General features: G+C 38.7%; 1 protein-coding gene across 3 annotated transcripts in view; it reads right to left on the bottom strand.

The window, feature by feature from the left end:
* Positions 1-23,114, bottom strand: part of LOC139445164 (ribonuclease P protein subunit p14-like) — a 46,896-nt gene extending 23,782 nt beyond the window's left edge. The window contains exons 1-5 of one of the 3 annotated variants that reach the window (XM_071226277.1): positions 23,030-23,114; positions 22,388-22,488; positions 19,845-19,932; positions 18,987-19,063; positions 18,205-18,283 (exon numbers count right to left, since the gene is read on the bottom strand). In XM_071226277.1, coding sequence (XP_071082378.1) covers positions 18,205-18,283; positions 18,987-19,063; positions 19,845-19,932; positions 22,388-22,476 — 333 coding nt within the window. In that variant the 5' untranslated portion in view covers positions 22,477-22,488; positions 23,030-23,114. The other 2 variants (XM_071226279.1, XM_071226278.1) reach the window with 2 other exon arrangements.
* Positions 23,115-23,422: the final 308 nt, after the last annotated feature.

The following is a 23,422-nucleotide window of genomic DNA, read 5'->3' as shown; positions in this document are numbered from 1 at the left end:
TAACATCAACACCAGAGAATAACCAGTCTCAATTATGCAATGAAACAGATTTTATTGGGTTTAAATCGCAAAATAGAGGTTAAGCAAAACCTGGTTAATCTGAACATTACTATGAGTGAAATCATTCAGATTCACCTATGACCAGATTAATGAACCATTATTATGGAGTTATGTTGTTTATACAAAGGTTTTGTTTGTTTGTAGTTTAGTGCCACAATATTCTAGCTATATTCATGCTATATAGGTCTGTAAATTATCAAGCCTTGACCAGACAATCATTTGTTTTTGTTTGTTTGTTTGTTGTTTAATGCCGCACTCAGCAATATTCCAGCTATATGATAGCGGTCTGTAAAATAATCGCGTCTGGGCCAGACAATCCAGAGATTGACATCATGAGCATCGATCCACGCAATTGGGATCGATGACATGTATCAACCAAGTCAGAGAGCCCAACCACCCGATCCCGTTAGTCGCCTTTTACGACAAGCATATTCGTTTTTTACAGCAAGTATGGGTTGCTGAAGACCTATTCTACCACTGAATCTTCACAGGTCTCAAGTGATTGCCAGATGAGTATCGATCTACGCAGTTGGGACACAATAAGTTTGTGAGTTTGTCAGTGAGTTTGACATATGTAGCCATCCCAACAGTTACCATCTGGAAAGCTGGATTTCCACACAAACAGTTTTTAGGTGTGTAAAACCACACTCAGGTATATTCAAGCTATATGATTTCCTGGCCTGTAAATAACCAAGTCTGTTCCAGACAAACAAGTGATTGATATTATGAGCAATGTCCCATGCTGTCTGGGTACTCTGACACGCAATCAACCAAGTCACAGATTCTGACCACCTGTTCCATGACTCACCGAGCCTGACCACCTGTTCCGTGACTCACCGAGCCTGACCACCTGTTCCAATGAGTCACCTCGAAAACAAGCAATGGCTGCCAGGAATCTATTCTAACCTGGTATACCCACACGATTCCACACAAACAGTTTCACAGTACATGGGACATCCCCTTCTCCAAACAGAAGATCTTGTTGAAAGATACAACAATATATTAATGTACTGTAACACAACTCTCAAGTTTGAACCGATCACACAGCCAATACTCTCTTATTGAAAAAAATCTGAATTGATCTGTTTCCTACAAAATGCATCACAGTTCCTGACAACGGATCAAGCTGCATGTGAAGTATTCCATGTCACGTCTAAACGGTGATTGAGCCACACATAATAACATGAATATATTGGTCACCACCTCTGAATGGGTCCGACGCCAGCTGCACGGCTTGCGACACACCCTGTTGAATAAAATGCATTCAACAGTAGCATTGAGGGCATTAAGCAGACAAAATATTAAGCAATCACTTACACATTGGTCATGAAGCCCTTGAAGTTTTCAGCTCTTGTATGTTGTAGCTTAATTCTAGAATTCTACATCTTTTGTTTTTAATATTATGAATTACAAGGACTCTTTGACTACACAAGCATGCAACTTGTTCCCCATGGCTTCTCACAATATATGGGGGCATGAGCGGCCCAGTCATCTAAGGCGCCACAATTTGCTTTGCAGAGATGCATCACATGTGCAGGCGAGAAACTTATATGTTCGCGAGTTCAAATCATGGTTCAGTGACTATGTTTCTAGGTTTGTCAGCACCATACCCATGCTCGTGGGTTTCACCGAAGTGGTTAACGTCTGAGACCTGCATCACTTCTGGCTTTCCTCCCACATTAAGCGGATACGCCGTGATATAACAGGAATACTGTTCAAAGTGGTGTTGAACTCAACCCACTCACTCACTCACAATATACACAGAGAGTGAGTGAGTGAGCTTTTGAACAGCATATCAATCATTTAACACTAGCAGGGTGCTGACAAAGTAAGTTAATCTAAGATTCAAACCCTTGGTCATAAGGATTCTGGCATACTCGAATGAAGCACCTGTCACCCATGCCTCCCCATCTATGGATCTATAACAGTGATGAATTGGCATTGAATTAAAAGTTTCAAGGATGGATCCAGGAATTTAATAAAATGGCAGGATAATACTTTTTAAGTGTCCCCAACCTGACCCATCACCACCATCCCTGACCCGTGAAGATACAGACTCGAATAGGTCTTCAGCAACCCATGCCTGCTGGAAAGGGCGACTATGCTTGTGGTAAGAGGCAACTAGTGGGATCAGGTGGTCAAGCTCGCTGACTTGGTTGATGCATGTCATCGATTCCCAATTGCATGGATCAATGCTCATGATATCAGTCACTGGATTATCTGGTCCAGACTCGATTATTTACAGACCGCCGTCATATAGCTGGAATATTGCTGAGTGCAGCATAAAACAACAAACAAACAAACAAACAAACCCATCATCCCTAATTCTCAACCCCTCCCTTCCACCACAGTACCCCACCTCTACCTACAACCCCATGATATTGCTGGAGTAATGCTAAAGATGATGTAAAACCCTACTTTCATGAAGAAAAAAGGGTGGTGATTTATTACTTTTGGTGGAACATTCACTGACTGGTGTACATGCAGTTTTCATAAGCGTCCCCTGTGAGTTAGGGTAGTGGTGAAGCAGAAATAAGTCAGTTCAATACTAACATATTCATGGCCTGTGTAGCTTGACACATTCCAACCATAATACAATGTTTGATGTGAGGCAACCTAAGTGTTTTAACAAACTTTACAGACAACGCCAGAGGCAAGGTCTCCCTAAACTCAGTTTGACCAAAGTCATACCATCTGGAATTGGGCAAATGTCAGTGACGTCCACGTGTCGTATAAATGTCCATTTGCCTCAACCAATCAGAGCCATTGAAACACCCTCATGGGTCTAATTTCTTTCCCGGAGCTTGTACAGTCGACAGACTAGCCTCTCGAGGAGAGTAAAAGCCACAAGAAGGGTGAAAATGTGATTAGAATTTAGGCCTGAATCACACTGAAGAGGACACATGGTCCTCTAACAAGATATTTGCTATAATTGATTGTGACCAATCGGCTTTGTAAAGACCACTGGGATGATTGGTCAAAGATAGTCACACAGTCTGAATGCACGACATCTTCAAGTAATGTCACAGCAATAGTTTTTCATTCGCATTCAGCAAGGCCAATTATTGGCACTAACATTTGAGATGGTACTAGCCAGGGAATAATTGTGACAGTAATGTCTCTCTGGACTATTTTTTCAACTTCATATGGAAATATTGACCTACTCTAGGGTCGGACAACAACATTAATAGACTACCTTTTTTAACAAAGGAAATAAGATGTCGTCAATTTAACCGAACAGACTAAATAATGGGAATGTTCCAGTGATACTATTGACTGATCATTTCATTTAGAGGAAGACACAAATGATGCTAATGTGTGAGTGAGCAGGTTAGAGATTAAATCGCGGTTGAATATTGTTCCCATGTGGAGAAAAACCTGGGTTTTGGCAAGACGCTTTTACTATTTGGCATAGTGAATTGAAGTGAAGTGAAATTGTGTTTAACCTTCGTCTAAGATTATTGCACATTGTGTCTGTGTCTGCTTGTACTAGTCCGGACTGATGCCGATTTATAGTGCTAGCCCACTGAGATACCATGCCGCAGTCTAACATGAATACCCTACTCAGACACAGTATACTAACTCCGAGCCGACCAGTCCTTGCTTTAACCCCTTAAGGCCGAGCGCCAGACAGGGTAACAACAAGTACCATCTTTTAAAGTCTTTTGGTATGACACAGCAGGGGATCGGACCCCGGACCTTCCACTCTCTGGGCGGACGCTCTACATCTAGGCCACGGAGGCGGTCCCATTTGGCATAACTGCATGTCAAACCACATGATGGCCAATCACAAAGTGACAAAATAAAACCCGCCTTCATAAAAGTGATAGATATTTTTCAGGTCAACATGTAAGAAAATATTTTGTTTATCAATTATATTTTGGGTACTATGCAATAACCCATCATGTTTAGATCTGAAACCTTGGAGCAATTAAAAACCATGAAAGGTGGAATAAAAAATAACTGAATATTTTTAGTAATGTATTCTGTGACTATACACAGAATGGGCGATATGGGACATGCATGTAAAAAACATCCATATCTCCACAAATGTTGCATGTGAGGCTATAACATGCATGCAGTTTTCATGACAGGTCATACGGATATCAAATTCACCCCTTTTTGAGGGGACGTGGTCTACTCCATTCTGGTGATAGGTTAATTACATTGAAGAAAATAAAGGAATTGATGGTGATGATCGAGCGTTTTTGATGGTAATGAGAACAACGATAATGAGAGGTAATTAACATAATCGACAATAAAGATAATAAGGACAACACTTTATACAGCAAGATTTATTGACAGTTTGATCAATCTGAAATAATACAAATGCATCTCTGATTATATTAAACTTTCATTTCACATTACCCCCAGTGCCTTACAACCACTTCGAAGATTGTCAGTCACATTTTCTGAATCATTTATCCAAAGTAAACTCTGGCGCTAGGGGTATCACAAACCAATATTCTCCTCCCTGAAACTCGACTGCTGTCAACGCAAGACGCCACATGTCAGTAACACATGGACAATCTGGCTGCTCTCTCGGGCCTCTTCATATGCCTAGTTCAATATCTGGCATCAATTACATACTCTATTACACATACATAGTTCTGTATCTTCCATCAATTACAAAATCTGTCGCACATATTGTTAAATATCTTTTATCAATTACATATCTAAGGCTTATCTATTTCAATATCTTGCATCAATTGCAGAGTCTATTTCAGATACTTATATAGATGTTATCACACGAGTGTGTTTGGGGATGGTAAATATCCTGTATCAGGAATAAACATTGTATTTTGTGAGCCTTGGCTAGCTAAATACAAAGTGTTTATTCCTAATACAGTATATTTACCATCCCCAAACACACTCGCGTGATAACCTCTTTCTCATATAATGTCATTCTTCAATTCTGTGCTCGAAGATCTCTTTCCATCCAATTGTTTTTACTTGCGTTTTGCAGCAATCCATCGGTCTGTCCGCTAGAGTAACTGCCCTTTATCAAAGGGTAGCTCTAACAGTAGTCTATGACACATCACGACCAGTCAGACGATGTTGACAATCGGCCTGTCCTGTCAACGTTACTAAGTCCAGTCAGTTGTACACACAGTGACAAAAGGAAACAAGATAACATATTTCGACCAAATCCAACTGTTTTAATTTGTGGGAAAGGTTCCAAGATGCAGAGGTCTACAAGCACAGATATGGAAAGTGATCAAGCTTGGCTAGTGCTCTCGCAAAATTGTTTTACAACTTATATCACCAAAGTTTCCAAAACTTGTAAAATGCCTCAGCTATGTTACCGTTAGACACTGATTTTGGTATCTTAGCCTATTCTTTTGATAATGATAGCAATTATCTCTGTAGTTTATCCAGATTCCTGATGGTTAATTCTGACTCAGTTGCCGAATGACAAAGGCGGCGTCAGGTTTGTTTGTAAACACTGAAAGTAGTCCCTATTTGACCTTTGATATTTGGATTTCTATCCGCATATGACCCCAACAGATATTGTTTTTATCCTTTGGCTTTACCCTACCCATTATATGATAAATACATGTATATATTTCAGTATCTTGCATCAGTTAAATAATCCATCTCATACATATTTTTACACAAACTAATTTAAAGTTATTTCAATATCTTCCATCAATTACATAATCTATTTTTTGTATCTATTTCAATATCTTGCATCAATTACATCATCTACCGGAAAGTCAACGTAAAGCCACTGCAACCATGCATATTCCATCTTATCTCATGTATTTTGAAATGACCACAGGGTGCCAGTAGTTTTATTCCAACCAAAATCTGTGTTTCAAGTCCTCTTAATGCAGACATATTCAAATTATTCTGCATATAGATTAAATCAACATTCAAAAGGATAAAAAGGCGAGTGAAAAACTAAAATTGGTTTGGCCCACTGGAAGGGACAATGATCCTTAGTTTTCCATGGGAGTCCTGTTCATTTCAAATGAATGTGTAATGTCTTCAGGTGGTGATATTGATCCCCACTGATTAATTCACATGCTAAAAGTGACGAGGCATCTCAGAAAATGGGTTTAATCAAGGGAAAGTTTTGAAAACGGTCTCGGAAATAAAGATCAGATTATCTAGGAATCCTACAAGCTGTCAATCATTAGAATCAGCTTGAGTTGAAGTATTCTCCACAACAATAATGACCCATTTCCTTTTTGATATTGTCATACAAAAAGGCACACATGATTTAATCTTTTGTCTTTAAAGATGGTGAATTCTGATCAATAACATCAAAAGACAGCATCCATTAGGGTCCATGTGTCATCAACTGCAAGAGTTGAGCCATGGAATCACTGGCATTTATTATTTGAAAAATACACTGTAGCTCACCATGCTATGTGAGTGGATGAGTGAGTGAGTGAGTGAGTGAGTGAGTGAGTGAGTGAGTGGCTGGATAGGTGGGCATTTGGGTGGGTGAGTGAGAGTGAGTGAGTCAGTGAGTGCAAGCGACAGATTTACACCACTAATAACAATATTCCAGCAATATTATGGTTGGGAACACTTCAGGATCTACAGCGTGGTGAGTAGTTACTTTAACCACAAGGCTACTCCATCGCCCCCATGCCACTTGAAAGTTGTATCAATGTGCTTTTAGAAAGCAATTTATGACTTAATTTTTTTTTAATCAAATATCTAGTTTTATTCACATATACTACTAAATATATGTCATTGATCACCCTATTCTTTCAAATGACAATAGTTAATCTGTCATACCATGTCAGATTAACTATGGTAATATGAAAGAATTGGGTGATGCTTAACATTTCTTAGCAGTATATAATTGATCATGACGACAGTAACACACATTTTATGTTGAATACTCTATACATTATGGTTGCAGATTTTAACAATAATACAGTGTGTGTTTATTAATGCCACGCTCACTTTCAGAGGACCAGACTGGCAGAATAACACTTAAAAAAATATATAATAAAACATATTGACTTCGAGAGTTTTAACATTCCAAAATGCAAGAACCTACACATGAACGTATGGCATTGTTATTATGCTGTATTGGTTGTGAAATGGTTGATGTAGTGGTTTTAAAAAAATGAAAAAAGTGGGGTGACTACAAGATGGAAAACAAGAGTCATCAGAAAGAAGACATATCCCTCTTGCAGCTGTCTGTAAAGTAACCACTACTAAATGTGCAATTCTGTATGTAATGAGTCGAGAGTTGAATGTTCTTGAAGGAGCTTACATTGTTTACCCACTAGAGATCCACCATGGTCGCATCCCTATGAAATGGGAAGTAAAACAAGTGTGTTTCTGTGGATTTTTTTTATGCAAACAAATGACATATTACAAGAAACAAATACTAAACAAGTGTAAAGTCAACAAAGTAATCTATATCCCCCACCCACTTTAACACGTTATGGTCCCAAAACAGGTAACTGACCCAACATTTCTATATATTAAAACTTAAATCAAACTTGTTGCCATGGAAACGTAAAAAATAAAGATTTATGAAATTCCTAAATAGCAAAAGGCACAAGTTCAGCATGAGTCTGATAGACATGCAAAGTTTTGTTAAAAAGTTTTGAATGGGTTTTGAGTTATGCTTCGGAAATGAACTCTACCCTATAGAACCTATGTCCAACTTGTTGCCATGGAAACGTAAAAAAAATATATATAAATAAAATTCCTAAATAGCAAAAGGCACCAGATCAGCATGTGCCTGGTAGACATGCAAAGTTTTGTTAGAAAGTATTTAACATTTTTTGAGTTACTCTCCGGAAATGAACACCACCCTTATAGAACCTAAGTCCAACTTGTTGCCATGGAAACATAAAAAATAAAAATTAATAAAATTCCTAAATAGCAAAAGGCACCAGTTCAGTATGTGCCTGGTAGACAGGCAAAGTTTTGTAAGGAAGTATTTAACGTTTTTTGAGTTACACTCCGGAAATGAACACCACCCTTGTAAAACTTAAGTCCAACTTGTTGCCATGGAAACATAAAAAATAAAAATTTCTTAAATTCCTAAATAGCAAAAGGCACAACTTCAGTATGTGACTGATAGATTTGCCAAGTTTCAATCAAATACACTGAATTGTTTTCGAGTTCTGCCCTGGAAAAGGAAATGATTACGGACGGACGGACGGATGGACGGACGGACGGACAGAGTGGCTGGCTGGCTGATCGCTGTATCCCCAAACATTATATGCCAGGGAAAAATTGCTTCAGTTGCATGGCAATATGGGATACTACTTGTATGACACCAATCACACACTCAGGTCCCACACTCAGAATATCCCTTGTAAGCGATTTCCCCGTGTGCCTCTATTGTAGTGTAGAAAATTTGAACTACAGTTAACAAATTCCTCTCTTCTTTTTCCATTTGGACACTGAGCTTGCAAAAAAACATCAAGGGCTGTAACTGTGCATGCTCAAATTCTAAAAACAAGTAGCAAGAGAAGTAACTCACGAAAAAAATAATTAATGTGACCAATTTTTGAACAGTCTTGAAAAGCATCTCACAGATAAGCGTGCAAAGTTTCTTTCATGTAATGTGGGTAGTTTCTGAGAAAACATTTCCCAATTGCAGCCACCATGCACAAAGTTGAAAAGCATGGAGCAAGGGCCATAACTCTGTAAAAAAAAATAATTACCAGCACCAATTTTCAAACTCAGTCTAGACAAGAATCTCTAAGATAAGCAAGTAAACTTTCATTCAAGTAACATCAGTAGTTTCTGAGAAAACTTGACCCCATTGCAGACACAATGCACAAAGTTGAAAAGCATGGAGCAAGGGCCATAACTCTGTGAAAACATAATTTACAGAACCAATTTCCAACTCATTTAAGATCATGACCAGTAATATCAGTGTGTAAAATTTCATTTCTCTAACTTAAATAGTTTTGGGGGAAATTTGTCCCAGTAGACAACCTTAAGCCTAATGATTATTGTAAGACATTGTCCGTCTATCAGGGTTGTTTGTACGATTAGAGTTGTAAGATCACTTTCTGAAAGTGCCCCCAGGTGAGCTCTCAAGCCGATTATGTCTTGTTCTTGTGACCACCTGGGAAATTATGTATTCATAACCAGGCTTAATATCTAATCAGACAGTCCACTCAATGAAATTAACTTTTGCAATCAAGCATTTTAGCATCACTACACAAGAGAGAACTAGAAACATATATGGAATCTTTGGGGTTCCTATCTATTGAGCCTTTCATCTGCATCAGCTGTAAGACTAATGTTTGGCCACACTAGTTACATTTCATGGATTAAATGTATTTGGTAACCAATTAGCTTTGGTAGAAATAAAAACAAAATAAGTTTGTGTCGCTCAATTGATTTTGGATTTTATTTTAGAGTTGATTACGTAGGCTGGTTTTACAAAAAATAATCAAATGCTAATGCTGTATAAATGTGCAGATATGATCAGTAACTGTATAGGCCTTATATTCTGTCAAGGAAGATTTTGTCATTTTCATAAGGCACTTTCAGTGACTAGAGGTAAAACAAATTGCAATGTTAGTTTTTTATGCTTGGTGTCTCATTGGTATATTTTTTTAATAAATAAAAGTTAGACCAGTTTAACAAATATTTTTATTTTTATATTATTTTTATTTTATTTCTCAGTGTGACTTCAGTCCGTTGAACCCATAAATATTTTAAGTGTTGGCTTAGTTCATAAGTGAAATGTCTCACTGATATATAAACTTTCAACATTTTCAGTTCAATACTGCATGGCTTGTATATATTCCATTTTTTATATCAGGCTTCGATAAATAACAGACAAGTTTAAGTAAAAAACACTCATATTTTAATTTTTGTGTGTAAATATTCAATTCTAGTGACCTCAAATAACGAATTCAATTCATGACGGGATACATTTCGTTTCATCGAATACGCAAGTGGATCATGACAGCCCTAGTTTATACCCAACTATTATCTTTTGAACCATTTTAAAATAGCATAGAGATCATACAGGCATTTTCAGAAATGATTTTCACAATCCCCACATATTGATTACCATGATACCATGACAACACTGGTCAACTGGTCCTAGTCTATTAAAATTTCTCATGGACAAGAGGAACTAATAAAAAGGTGACTCCAACAACCTAGTGTCATTTTGCGGACACTGTCGATTTAATCTGATTGGATATGGAAATTTAATTTGATGCAAATTCTGAAGCTCAATCAGAAACCTTAACAACCTGGAGTGGTCTTTAATTTTCCTTTTATATTTATCATCAATTAACTCTTTTGACCACAAAAGGACCAGTAGATTTTGACATATGCTGGTCCTTAGGATCACAGGCAAATTCTGGGAGGTAAAAAAACTGAAAACTATGTTTATGATAAACATGCTTATAACGAAATGACGGATATAACGAACTGTTTTTTTAGTCCAGGGCGTTTGCTGTATATTTTATCATATAAAGTTGATGGATATAATACACACGCTTATAACAAAATAATTGATACAGCGAACTCACTTTGTGGTACTGTGTGTAGTCTGTCAACAAAATGTTTATGTTTATAATGAACTGGTATTCTCTGAGCTGTTCTACCAAAATATCTGCGGCCATGCACAGCTGTTCAAGTGGCAATAAAAGTCAAAGGGAAGTGATTAACTGGATTAGTGGTGACACTCCTGAATTTACACCCTCACTTAACAATAGCAGACAGTGACGAGGCTATAGTCTTTCAAGTGGATATATTCTGTCTTTAAAAATGTGACTTCTAGAGTGGGGATAAAATTACGGCAGACACTCTTCGCAAGCAGAAGGTTTTTGTGTCTGTATGGCAATAAAGCTGTATGAAAAATATATTTGTTACATGTATTTACTCGTGTTATGTCTTTTATGTCATTTTTGAGATGAAAAAAACATTGTAAAATTACAGCGTACACTTTTGTCATTTATCAAGTAACATGATGTGGTCACGTGAATTGATCCAAGATGTCTGACAGTCAAAATGCTTATAATGAACTATGGTTTTAAAAATATAAAATTAGTCGTACCTTTGAGTTTGTTATAACTATAGTTTACTGCACCTCCCGCTGAGGAGGTGAAATGGGGTTAAATGTCCAAGATTATTGCACTTATATAGCGACATGCATGCACGTGTGTGTGTGTGTGTGTGTTTGTGTGTGGCTGTTTGTACTAGTCTGAACTGATGCCAATTTATAATGTGAACACACTGAGATACCATGCCGAAGTTTAACTTGAATAGTACTGACTCCGAGCCAGTCCTTGTTTTAGCCCCTTAATGCCGAGCGCCAGACAGGGTAACAACAAGTACCATCTCTTAACATCTTTTGTTATGACGTGACCGGGGATTGAACCCCGAACCTTCCGCTCTCCAGGCGGACACTCTACCACTAGACCACGGAGGCGGTCTACTGCACCTGTGACATATCTGAGCTGTACTGTAATAAATGTCAGCATAAGAGCTTCACTTGACACTGCTACCGTAATAGGTATAATTTAACTTATCCTATAATGGATAGTGTCATCGATGTGATAAACCCAAGCTATAAGCTTGGTATCATGATCCAATAAATATGCAAATGAGGTCACCTAGCAGGAACTACTTTTAATCTCCATACATTGATTCAATGTCTGCTTTCTCAATAAACTACATTCCCAATAAGTTTAGGTTGGGGTCTGCTGATTATGGTGAGGTGAGGTAAAATTGGGTTTAACGTCGCGTCCAAGATTATTGCACTTATATAGCGACGTGCATGCACATGTGTCTGTGTGCGTGTGTGGCTGCTTGTACTAGACCGGACTGATGCCGATCTATAGTGCTAGCCCACTGAGATACCATGCCGCAGTCTAACATGAATACCCCACTCAGACACAATATACTGACTCCAACTCAACCAGTCCTTGCTTTATCCCCTTAATGCCGGGCGCCAGACAGGGTAACAACAAGTACCATCTTTAAACGTCTTTTGGTATGACGCGGCTGGGGATCGAACCCCGTACCTTCCATTCTCCAGACGGACGCTCTAACACTAGACCACAGAGGCGGTACTTCTGATTATGGGATTATGTATGACAAACATGACTACAAATCACTTAGCACTAAAAACACTGTCTTCACAGTACCAAAAATTTACTTCACTGAGTGAAATTACATCTTAAACTTCCGATTATTTTAAGAATGACATTACATGATAGAGAGATTATTACCCTTGTGTAATTAAATATTAGGAAAAGAATATGTATTCTGCTCACCAAAAACTTGCATAATACAATTTTTATTCCTAATCTATGATACAGATACACACTCTGCTAATAATCTCTATGTATGGGAGGCATGGGCGGATACAGCTTTTTTGAAAAGGGGGGGTGCACAATTAAGATCTATTTATTGTCTTTGGTGGTAATTTATACAGAAATAAAGATTTTTTTCGAAATAAAAAGGGGGGTGCGCACCCCCGCACCCCCCTCTGTATCCGCCCATTGGAGGTAATAGTCTTAGCTCTAGAGCTGCCTTGGAGAACTAGGCCCTGGGAGGAAAAATTTCTTGATTCTTGTATTGCACTGACAACACAAGAATGTGTTTCAACGAACACATTGGTAACGAACTCTCCTCAAGAATTAACTTATCCAATAATCGGGCCATCTCTTATGTGTCCTTGACGCGATCGCCTTGCTTGTAACAAAAGAGGAATATGTAGGGTCATAGCGGGAGTAAACCCTTGAAACACCGCACTTACCATAAGTACATGCATTCTGTTTCCTGTTTGTTAGTTGTTTAACGCCGCACTCAGCAATATTCCAGCTATATGACAACGGTCTGTAAATAATCGAGTCTGGACCAGACAATCCAGTGATTGACATCATGACATCATGAGCATCAATCCACGCAATTGGGATATAATGACATGCATCGACCAAGTCAGCGAGCCTGACCACCTGGTCCCGTTAGTCGCCTTTTACGACAAGCATAGTCGCCTTCAATGGCAAGCATGGGTATCTAAAGACCTATTCTACCCCGGACCTTCACTCGTCTGACATGCATTCAGAGCCTGTTCCACAAAGTGATTTCAACACTTACAGTCTCAGAAATTTGTCTTATTTTATAAGTCCTCAGAGTTTGTAACAAGACCTGCTTGAAAAAGACGCAAACATTTACTATGTTTATGTTTTCCGTCAGTTTTATTCAGTGCCAATTTGTAGCAAAATTGAAGCAACGAGAACTGGTTCAGAATTGAAGTAAGACGAGTTCTACGGATGAACAACTTCTTTATTACAATTAGTGCGACGTTTCGGTGTAGATCCTAACACCTTTATCAAGCAAGTGATGATCATCCATAGAACTCGTCTTACTTCATCACAACAACTTCTAAATGCCACTCAAAGAAGTTGGATCAGAATTGCAACCCTTAACATCTACTCGTCTACTCTAACTACCATCATTGGACGTTTACTTGTCCTCATCACAATAATGGCTTATGGATCTGCCGACATGAAAAATAGCAAAATGAAAATAAATTTCAATTGACTATTCTGATAATTTCTAATCCTGCGGACTCTCGTAGTGTACAAAATATTTTTTTTAGTTAACATGAAATATCTCTGCAATTAGTTTGTGTTGAAGAGAGGATTCATTGTGAAATACGAAATTCAAAGCAAAGTGTTCACCGCAAAGTTTGAAGTGACATAGACTGGTAAGAGTTACGACATATCGGTTGAGCAGTCATTTAGTCGCGAAAATTGCAACATTCATATGCTTCCTGAGTGTAGTCAAGCGGCATGAATTCAGGAAATTCAGGAAATTCAGAAACTTAATTTGTTAAAACTTAATTTCGACCACTGACATGTTCATGTGAAGTCAATTCTTTTCTTGACCACCGAGATCATAAGAAAAAAACAAAATTCCGTAAATCAACCTTAAAAAATTAATCGCCTAATCACATAAGTAATTCTCCAATGTTGGGTAAAATCGGTATGACACACATGTGAGTGCAATCATTTCTTTATTATCCATTATTTGAAATCCTTTTGAACTCCCCTTTAGAAAAATGCACTGATCGTTGACCGCCGTCTTAGACAACTACCACACCTGTCTAATGACGTCAACGATCTTCAGCTATGACCTCATCTCTAGTGTGATGTCATTCTGATCTTACGTCACAATGTGAATCAAGACATTAACAAGGCCATCCTGAATGACGCAAACAATATAATGGTGTGGGTGAAGTGATATTTGCACTAGTGCACATACAATTTTTATAAACTTAGTTATTTCTAACCCTATGGACGAAAAATATATGAATGTGTTTTACATACTGGCACTGTATAGTCGAAATGAATTACGAACAATCAACATCTGTGATTCTTCCCACCATGTCTATCACAAGCCCAAAAAAGTGATTATTAATTGTTTCTTAACAGGTTTATCTGGGACAGATCAACAACTTATCTAAAATATCTGTCATGTATTCGGCCCTATTTCATAATATATTTCACTTGCCCCGTTAACCAAATTGACAGAAATTAAGGTCCATATACATGGTGGAAGGGACATAACTCTGTCATACAAGAAAGGTTTCAAAGACTTAATATTAGATTGTGGGTAAGACTGGTTCTCTTCCTAGGCCACTGATTGAAAGTCATCCAAATGTCCAAAAGATTGTTTTTCATATTTGGTAATGATATAGAACAATGTCCAAACAAAAGTTGCTAATAGCATGAAAATATCCTATTTCCCAATGTCTCCAGCAAAATCACTGTGTGATAACAAACAGTCTCATCATCAGTGAGTTTTGAAATAAAAATTCTACAGTAATTTATGTTATCGAATGTTTGTTTGTTTGTTTTAAATTCTTTTTTGAAATATCACTTCGGGGCCATCTCTTACGTATCCTTGACACGATCGCCTTGCTTGTAACAAATGTGGGGACATAGCGGGAGTAAACCCTTGAAACACCACACTTACCATAAGTACATGCAATCTGTTTCCTGTTTCTGTTTGTTAGCTATTTAATGCCGCACTCAGCAATATTCCAGCTGTATGACGGCGGTCTGTAAATAATCGAGTCTGGACCAGACAATCCAAAGAGCAAGCGATCTACCAAATTGGGATACGATGACATGCATCAACCAAGCCAGCAAGCTTGACAATCTGATCCTGTCAGAATGTCCTACAGACTGTCCAGATTTCAAGAATCTGCCTTTGATGTTCATCAACATTTTGAAGAACCTCCCACGACAGTGGTGTTAAATCAGCAAAGACTTATAAACATATTGTAAGTATGCATTTAAAGTTGATTTCGTCAGGTTAAAGAGCAACAGTTTTTTGGCATGAAAATTCTGTGAAATGAATCCACCCTGCAACCTCACATATCATGTTCAGTATTGTAACACATTGTTTTCCGAGTGAGCCACCTTAGCAAAGCGATGAAAGGGTGTTTAGTCTAACATGTCGTGACTTCAGTTGTCTGCATGCTGCACATGGTCATTCTCTTGCATGCTGGCATCAAATTCATGCTATACAACGACTGCTGTATTAAGTGATTGACAACATCTGAAGGTTGAAATGGTTCATCAGTGTACAACCACCACATTAAACTCAATATAAAGTCAGCTCGTTAGTCTGATTTGTTTGTTTGTTGTTTAACGCCACACACAGCAATATTCCAGCGGTCTGTAAACAATCGAGCCTGGATGGGACATGACCTGAGCATCGATCCATGCCATTGGGATACAATGACATGCATCACCAAGTCAGCGTGCCTGACCATCCGATTCCGTTAGTCGCCTCTTACGACAAGTATAGTCGTCTTTTACGGTAAACATGGGTTGCTGAAGACCTATTCTAACCAGGATCTTCAGGGATTTAGTAGTCAGTCTGATCATGTATTGGTGTTGCTTTAACATAAAATCATCATAAAGTCTATTTTTAACAATGTGAAATGGGAATTTTTCGAGCCTCAAAAACATCCACATGCATGCTCAAAGAATACATACAAAACTAAATGGGAAATATACACATACAGTACAGCTGTGATGACTGGTGATCGTGGTTTGCTCTGAACTCTGATTGTGGTTCGACATACAGTCACTGTTTAAACCCATGCCATGATTTGCTGTGCAGAGTTGCGTCCCTTGGGCATGCCAGAAACCAATGGTTGTGGGTTCGAATCCCGGCTCGCCCCGATTATGTTTCTAGGTTTGTCAGCACCATACCCGTGCTCGTGGGTTTCACCAAAGTGGTAAATGTCTGAGACCTGCATCATTTCGGGCTTTCCTCCCACATTAAGCTGACATGCCGTGATATAACTGGAATACTGTTAAAAGCGACAATAAGCCCAACTCACTCACTCACTCACTCACTCACTCATTAATTAGCAGTCACATGATCCTCTCACATGCTCATTGATCAGCAGTCACGTGATCTTGCAATGTGTTTACAAATTGTGTTAGGCGAATTCAGGTGGTGTTGTGACTGCAGTATTTAGTAGCATCGTAAGTTGGTGTTTGAAAGTAGTAGGGCTGGGACGGGTAACTCGGGTACTCGGGTCGGGTGGATACTGAGGAGGACCCGGGTACCCACAGGAATACCCGGACCCGTGGTTAGTCATGGGATATATTGTTTAATGACAAAAAGTATCTAAAACTCTATGTTTAAACTACAAGTCACTTATGTGTGCAGTTCTTCCTGAGTACTACGCCCATTCCTCCTGACTTTTAAATGTTTGAATAAAAATATAACTTCAGTTAACTTCAGTGTACACACCAGATCGTTTCTAAACACATTTTACCAGAGCTACGGTCAAACTTTTCCAAATCGGACAGTTTGTACCTACCTCTTGAGACCTACAGCGGGTATCCGGGTAAGGTCAGGTAATACTGGGGTGGGTACCTGGATAGTAAGTTTGGACTCGTCCCAGCCCTAGAAAGTATTAGTATGGGTAGTAACATGGCTGAACAATCTAGTAGAGATGCTTTCTGTTGTCTGATGACTAGTTTAAAACAGTAATACGTTGGATGCGTTGAACTCTGTCCAGAGCTCCAGATAAGCTGCGTATCTGCGTAAAATACGCGTCAGAAATGCAGAAATACGCTGTAAAATAACATCCAAGTGTATCAATAATGCAACGAACATTACAGATACGCTACAAAAATAAAACGTGTGCGTATCATCAAAATATTGTGAAGTAACCCTGCATATTTGATTAGCAAATCAGCAACTTATTTTGAAATTATAGATGGGCATTCCGTCAACCTTGCCAAACTCCACGATGACAGTTACATCATGATCATTTGCCATCACACTTTCTCTTGGAAGTGTCGTGGTATGTTTGAGCTCTCTAACCCACACGACACCAGTTTGCAGGGACTAGATGAACAGTGTTTTTAAATATTTAACTTAAATACCCACATGTGTAAAAACTAGTGGGTAACAGAAATTTGAACACCCAGATAGAATTACAGATACCCAATGATTTTGAAATGCATGGGTAAAATACCCACAACACCAAAAGCTTATCTGGAGCTCTGTCCAGCAAAGTCAAACTGGTTCCAAGGAATTCAAGACAACATGGTACAACTGTACTTGTCATCTAATGTTGGTCTTGACATCAACATGTATACATGAAGTTTAGCACACATAGTGGAGATCCAGGATTGGTACCTGTACTCACACTATTGGACCCCCCGCTGCCACCCCGACCCCAGATGTGGTTAGCTATGTTACACACCGGGTCATGTAGTGTTCATGTCACAACTTTAAGCTGCCTTTGACAATGTCTACATGTATACATGTATATCAAATCAAGTCTCTAACATATTTCAAAATATTCTTTCTTATTACTACTATGAGTAATGAATGGCATAACAGACTTGTAACAGTTAGTGAGTATGGATTACGCCGCTTTTAGCAATATTCCAGCAATATCACGGCAGGGGACACCAGAAATGGGCTTCACACATTGTACCCTTGTCGGGAATCAAACCCGGGTCTTTGGCGTGACGACCGAACGCTTTAACCTCTAGGCTACACCACCGCCCCCAGACTTGTAACAAAGGATCACAGATTACCTGTTCCTTGTGAATGAAAAATCCCTCACCATGCATGAAACTAAACAAATTCACTGATTCACAAATTTACATCAATTTATAAGATTCTCACCTGCAGAACTCTAAAAGCACATGGTTCTCCCTCAAAACTACTGCACAGGGTCAATGAGCTCCACACCTTTACTGCATTGCTGGAACAGTCAAAGGGAAATAACTCTGAGCACACAAGGCGAGCTGCATATGACATGTGGTAAAAGCTGACCAATATCAATGCGGGTCATGCTTAACATCCATCACTGAACATGCGTGTTGTGTTTCTATTATCTATGGCCCACCTTTTCTTATTTTCACAAGTTTCACAAGTTTCGAGAAGGAGAGGTGAGGTGAAATTGGGTTTAAGATTGCGTCCAAGATTATTGCACTTATATAGTGACGTATATGAATGTGTGTGTGTGGCTGCTTGTACTAGTCTGGACTGATGCCGATTTATAGTACTAGCTCACTGAGATACCATACTGCAGTTTAACATGAATACCCCACTCAGACACAGTATACTGACTCTGAGCCGACCAGTCCGTATTTTAGCCCCTTGATGCCGAGCACCAGACAGGGTAACAACAGCCATCTTTTAACGTCTTTTGGTATGACGCAGCCAGGGATTGAACCCCGGACCTGAAGGTCTACCACTAGACCATGGCGGCAGTCTCAAGTTTCGAGGAAGAACAAGAGAAAGGTACACAGATATGAACATATGGGAATGATTAATGACGTTTGTGTGAGTTTGACATTTTGAAAAGTATACTGAGGGGGAAATTGTTGTTATTAACAAATATTTTTGATGTCAACTTTTGATATTATTTATATTCTCTTCTGATATTTGTTTTCATAACTCACCTGTGGGTCACTCTGAGAATTGCTGAACAATCTTTGGGTGAATACTTCAACACATCTGAGGTCAGGCTACAGCCGACCTGCAAAATATACACAAACACATGAACTGCCCTCGGGGACAACACTCCACTGTGTGGAGTTGCATCTCTTAGCTGTGTCAGGATCTGCTGGCAGTTGGTTCAATCCAATATTCCTCAATATACAACCCTTTATCTATTTGCAACACATCTGTGCCAGTGGCTTTTATCGTAGCAACATATGAGAACTGTGAATTTGGACTTCTTTTCACCTGAAGATGAGACACCATGCTACAGCTGAAGTGGTGTTCAACGCCGCGTAACGCCGTGTAACGCCGCGATATAACTGGAATACTGTTAAAAGCGGCGTTCAACCCAACTCACTCACTCACTCAACGCCATGTAAAACCCAAATTATTCAAGTGGGTTCAACAGTGTCACATTTCTCCAGTTTAGCCTCATCATATTATATATCCCATGTCTCCTTTCTCCGGGGATATCAAGCCAAAGAAGCCAACTCTTAATCAGCATATCCATGTGAGAATAACAATAAAATCTCCAATAATAAAACATATTTCGAACATATCTGATATTCAGAAATAAAACTTTACCATTCGTTTCATGGTTATTTACTGAAAAGAGTGACAGTGAGATTGTGCTCCTTCACTTTTCATAGATTTTAGATTTTTTTATAAGACTTTCTAAAAATGAATTTTGTAATGTGTTTGAAATGATATTTTACTGCAAAAACTACATGAAAGACATTTTTGTATTTCAGTGAGTTGTAGTTATGCAGGAAATATCCAGTATGCCATGGTAGCTGAAACATTAACTCTATCTTTACCTCTCCGTAGACTTCCCTGACCATGCTACTGATGAGAGCCTTAAATTGTGACTCTCCCACATCTCGAGGCTGTCCGTCTTCAAATTCTCTAAAATTTGAGATCAAAACATTAAAAGAAAATGATTATGAAAGTATTTTGAATAACAGGAATCCAACAATTTTATACAAAATAATGCCTTTATGATTTTAATAATGTCTTTGCAAACTGTCAAAACCCCTCTATCTATATAAATGACATAAAAGCACCAGAAATAAAATATGGTCACAAGTATGCATCCTACTTGTCATATTTCAATGAGAAAATCAATTCAACTGGGAATAGTTCATTATTGTAATCAGATCTGAGAATTCTTCAGGTTTAATTTCATACTGAACACAACCACTGCCATGCACCACCAAACAAAGTTGTCATAGTTATGTGTGTACACAGAAGCACCTCACAGAGATATTTTGTTTTCTACTAGTACCTTAACATATGTATCACCCACTGTTTTCAACATGTTCAAGACCTCATATCGACATAGGTTCCTGGCTATTTTTGCATTGTGTCCTCTGTGTGATACATATAGAACTGACGTCACTAACAGAATCGGGTGGTCAGACTCGCTTAAGTAGACTTTTAGTTGTTAAAAGTAGTTATTCACTGCGGTTTTACTAGTATATGTATTGTGGTACTACATGTATTCTCACTACGTTTGTTAATATAAGTTTATTTACCAGGATTGTAGTCTGAATAGAGAGCAAGCTGACACTGGTATTGCGAATCAATGGTCCAGCCCAAGAAAGGAGAGTTACGGTGAGTTGCTACAGAGTTAATCACCCTTGCTAACCTTAAAAAGCAACTATGCTTGTCATAAGATGTGGGATCAGGTGGTCGGGCTCGCTGACTCTGTTGATGCATGTCATCGTATCCCAACTGCGTGGATCGATGATCATGATTTCAATCACTTGATTGTCTGGTCCAGAGTCTATTATTTACAGACAGCATTATAGCTGTAATATTGCTGAGTGCAGCATAAACAACAAACAAACAAACATATATGCCTGTCATATAAAAATTTATCTATTTTGTGAGCCCCCTTTAGATTAATACTAGGTTTGTACAGTTCAGGATATGAAAGTGGCTTATTAAGGGAGTTGAACCCAGATAAAATTAAAATAATTGATCGTCCCTGTCTTCATTTTTAATCAATGCTGATGTCATGTCACAGTACTACAATCCATGCTCAGGTACATGAATCGTGTTTCTTTCTGAAATTTATTTTGTAACAAGGCTTATAAAATTCATGTGGAGAACAGTTAGCAAGTTTTTACATCAAGGACTGACACTGTACAACATGTACAAATAAATCCATAAACATGATTAATTCTCTCATCCCTATATTTTCCTTTTCACTATCAGCATGATTATCTGAGTAAATTCAAATTCTGGAACCATGGGAACTGTTTATTGTTTTCATCTTTCAAGGCTATTTTTACTGCACCTTTAGAACTGAATGCCATAACTCCTTGTGAGAACAATGTCATGAAGACTAGAAACAGATGTTAACTTGCAACTCACAGATTGTTAGCCTGATTAAGCTACATCGACACTGTCATTTGTTTGTTTGTTCTTTAACGCTGTACTCAGCAATATTCTAGCCATATGACGGCAGCCTGAAAAATAATTGAGCCTGGACCAGACAATCCAGTGATTGTCATCATGATAGAATGACATGCATCAACCAAGTCAGCGAGCCTGACCCCCCGATCCCGTTAGTCGCCTCTTACGACAAACATAGTCGCCTTTTATAGCAAGCATGGGTTGCTGAAGACCGGGGGTGCGTTGCAAAGCGCCAATCGCTTGCAAGCGATGTACAGCGATTCGCCTTACAACAGTGCGCTAACTTTCAGCCGCTTGCAAGCGAAACAATCGCTGGCTGAGGTCGCTTCGTTCTCAAACCAAAATGGCGGCTTACTTTGACAGCGGAACAAGAATTTCTTGACTGGATCAAAGAGGAAATCAGCAAAGGCAGCGAAGACACCATCATCCTCAGCCTGCTCTACATATTCAAAGTATTCATAAATTCCATCAGCTCGTCATCGAGTTTCTTCTATTACGTTCTTCATTACGTCAAGGCAACCAAGCGCTAGTTGCGCCGCCATTTTGGAAGAGTGGGCAAGCGCTTCGAACTGTTGCAGACACCAGGATGAGCGATTAATTTACTTTCTCTGAGCGATTCGTGGCTTGCAACGCGCCCCTATTCTTCCCCGGATCTTCACGGGTCTCCACACTGTTATACTGAGAGCACATTTACCTAGGACACTTAGAGAGTAGTCATGGAGTAGTAAACAAATATTGAAAACTCTCAACACTAAGTTTTTTTCAATGATATAGTGTAGAGATGATAGACCGCAGTCAGGAGCTCATTCACACTGGGTGACCCCAGTTGCTTGACTGACGTCACGAGTGTATCTTGCAACACATTTTGCAAATTATATCATTGGGTACTGTCACATGTTTGTGGTGCGGAATTCTAAAGTTTGTCTGAGATAACACCTACAGTTTGACTTTAATGTATTGGAATGGCAGCGGCCCCTTGCTGACAACCCGTTGGTACTGAGCATCTTTCTCTCCTGTTGCCTCTGTCATGACAGCCGTTTCCTGTACATGACATCAAAATAGTTCTTATTATCCTTTGACAGAATTAATTGGTTGAATGTGTCAATAAGATAATTGATGGAATAATATTATCCAACAAGCACAGAGGAAGTATGAATTATCTGCCTTTCACGAGGGACTAGGTAAATTTATTCGTGAGCAACATAATTCATTTTAGATATGGAGTATGCTATTCTATATATTACAAATGTTTAGAAAGAAGAAGTATTTGAAACGTCAATAACCTGCAGTGAAAAACATTCACTGAAGCCAACCTATTGTTCATTTGACGTAATACATTTGTTCAACGTAACAATGAATGACGGCATAGTCTATTGTTCTCATTATCTGACCTCCTCATGTTTCACTTGACCAATCAGCCTTGAGTCGCTGACATGCACGTGCTAACACGTGATTGTAAACAAACCGGTCTCGACTACCATTTAGTGTTATTTTCAGTAAAATTGATAAACTCTTTAACAGGTTCAAAACTTCGTCAGTACACTCATTCACAGATTGAAATACTTAAATAACACAGCCCCACCAACTGTCAAACGGTACAAATGCAGGTTGAGCACCCGTTGTTACATATCATGCACGGTGATGGGCGCTGACATTTTCCCTCTTCCGATGACGTAGTACACATTGAAGTGTAGTAACTCCTGTGACTAAATATACGTACCGCTAACAAGAAGCGCCACTGACAGCGAAACAATAAGCTTACAGTTACTGCAATACAGTGCGTACTACGAAATCACGAGAATATATCTTAAAATGAATCTGAATTCTAAACACAATTGATGTGACACACGAAAGTATGAAAACGTTTGTTGGTTTATAGAGAATAAAAATGAATCTGAAATCTGACTTGGTATTAAATCCTCTGCATGCCTGTAATAAACAGTGTCTCTATTTACTTTGAAGTTTATCATTTTCT

The sequence above is a fragment of the Haliotis cracherodii genome, unplaced genomic scaffold (assembly GCF_022045235.1).
Source record: "Haliotis cracherodii isolate W230 unplaced genomic scaffold, xgHalCrac1.p SCAF_6, whole genome shotgun sequence".
NCBI classification, from domain to species: Eukaryota; Metazoa; Mollusca; class Gastropoda; order Lepetellida; family Haliotidae; genus Haliotis; species Haliotis cracherodii.
This window is presented reverse-complemented; position numbering and strand designations above follow the sequence as displayed.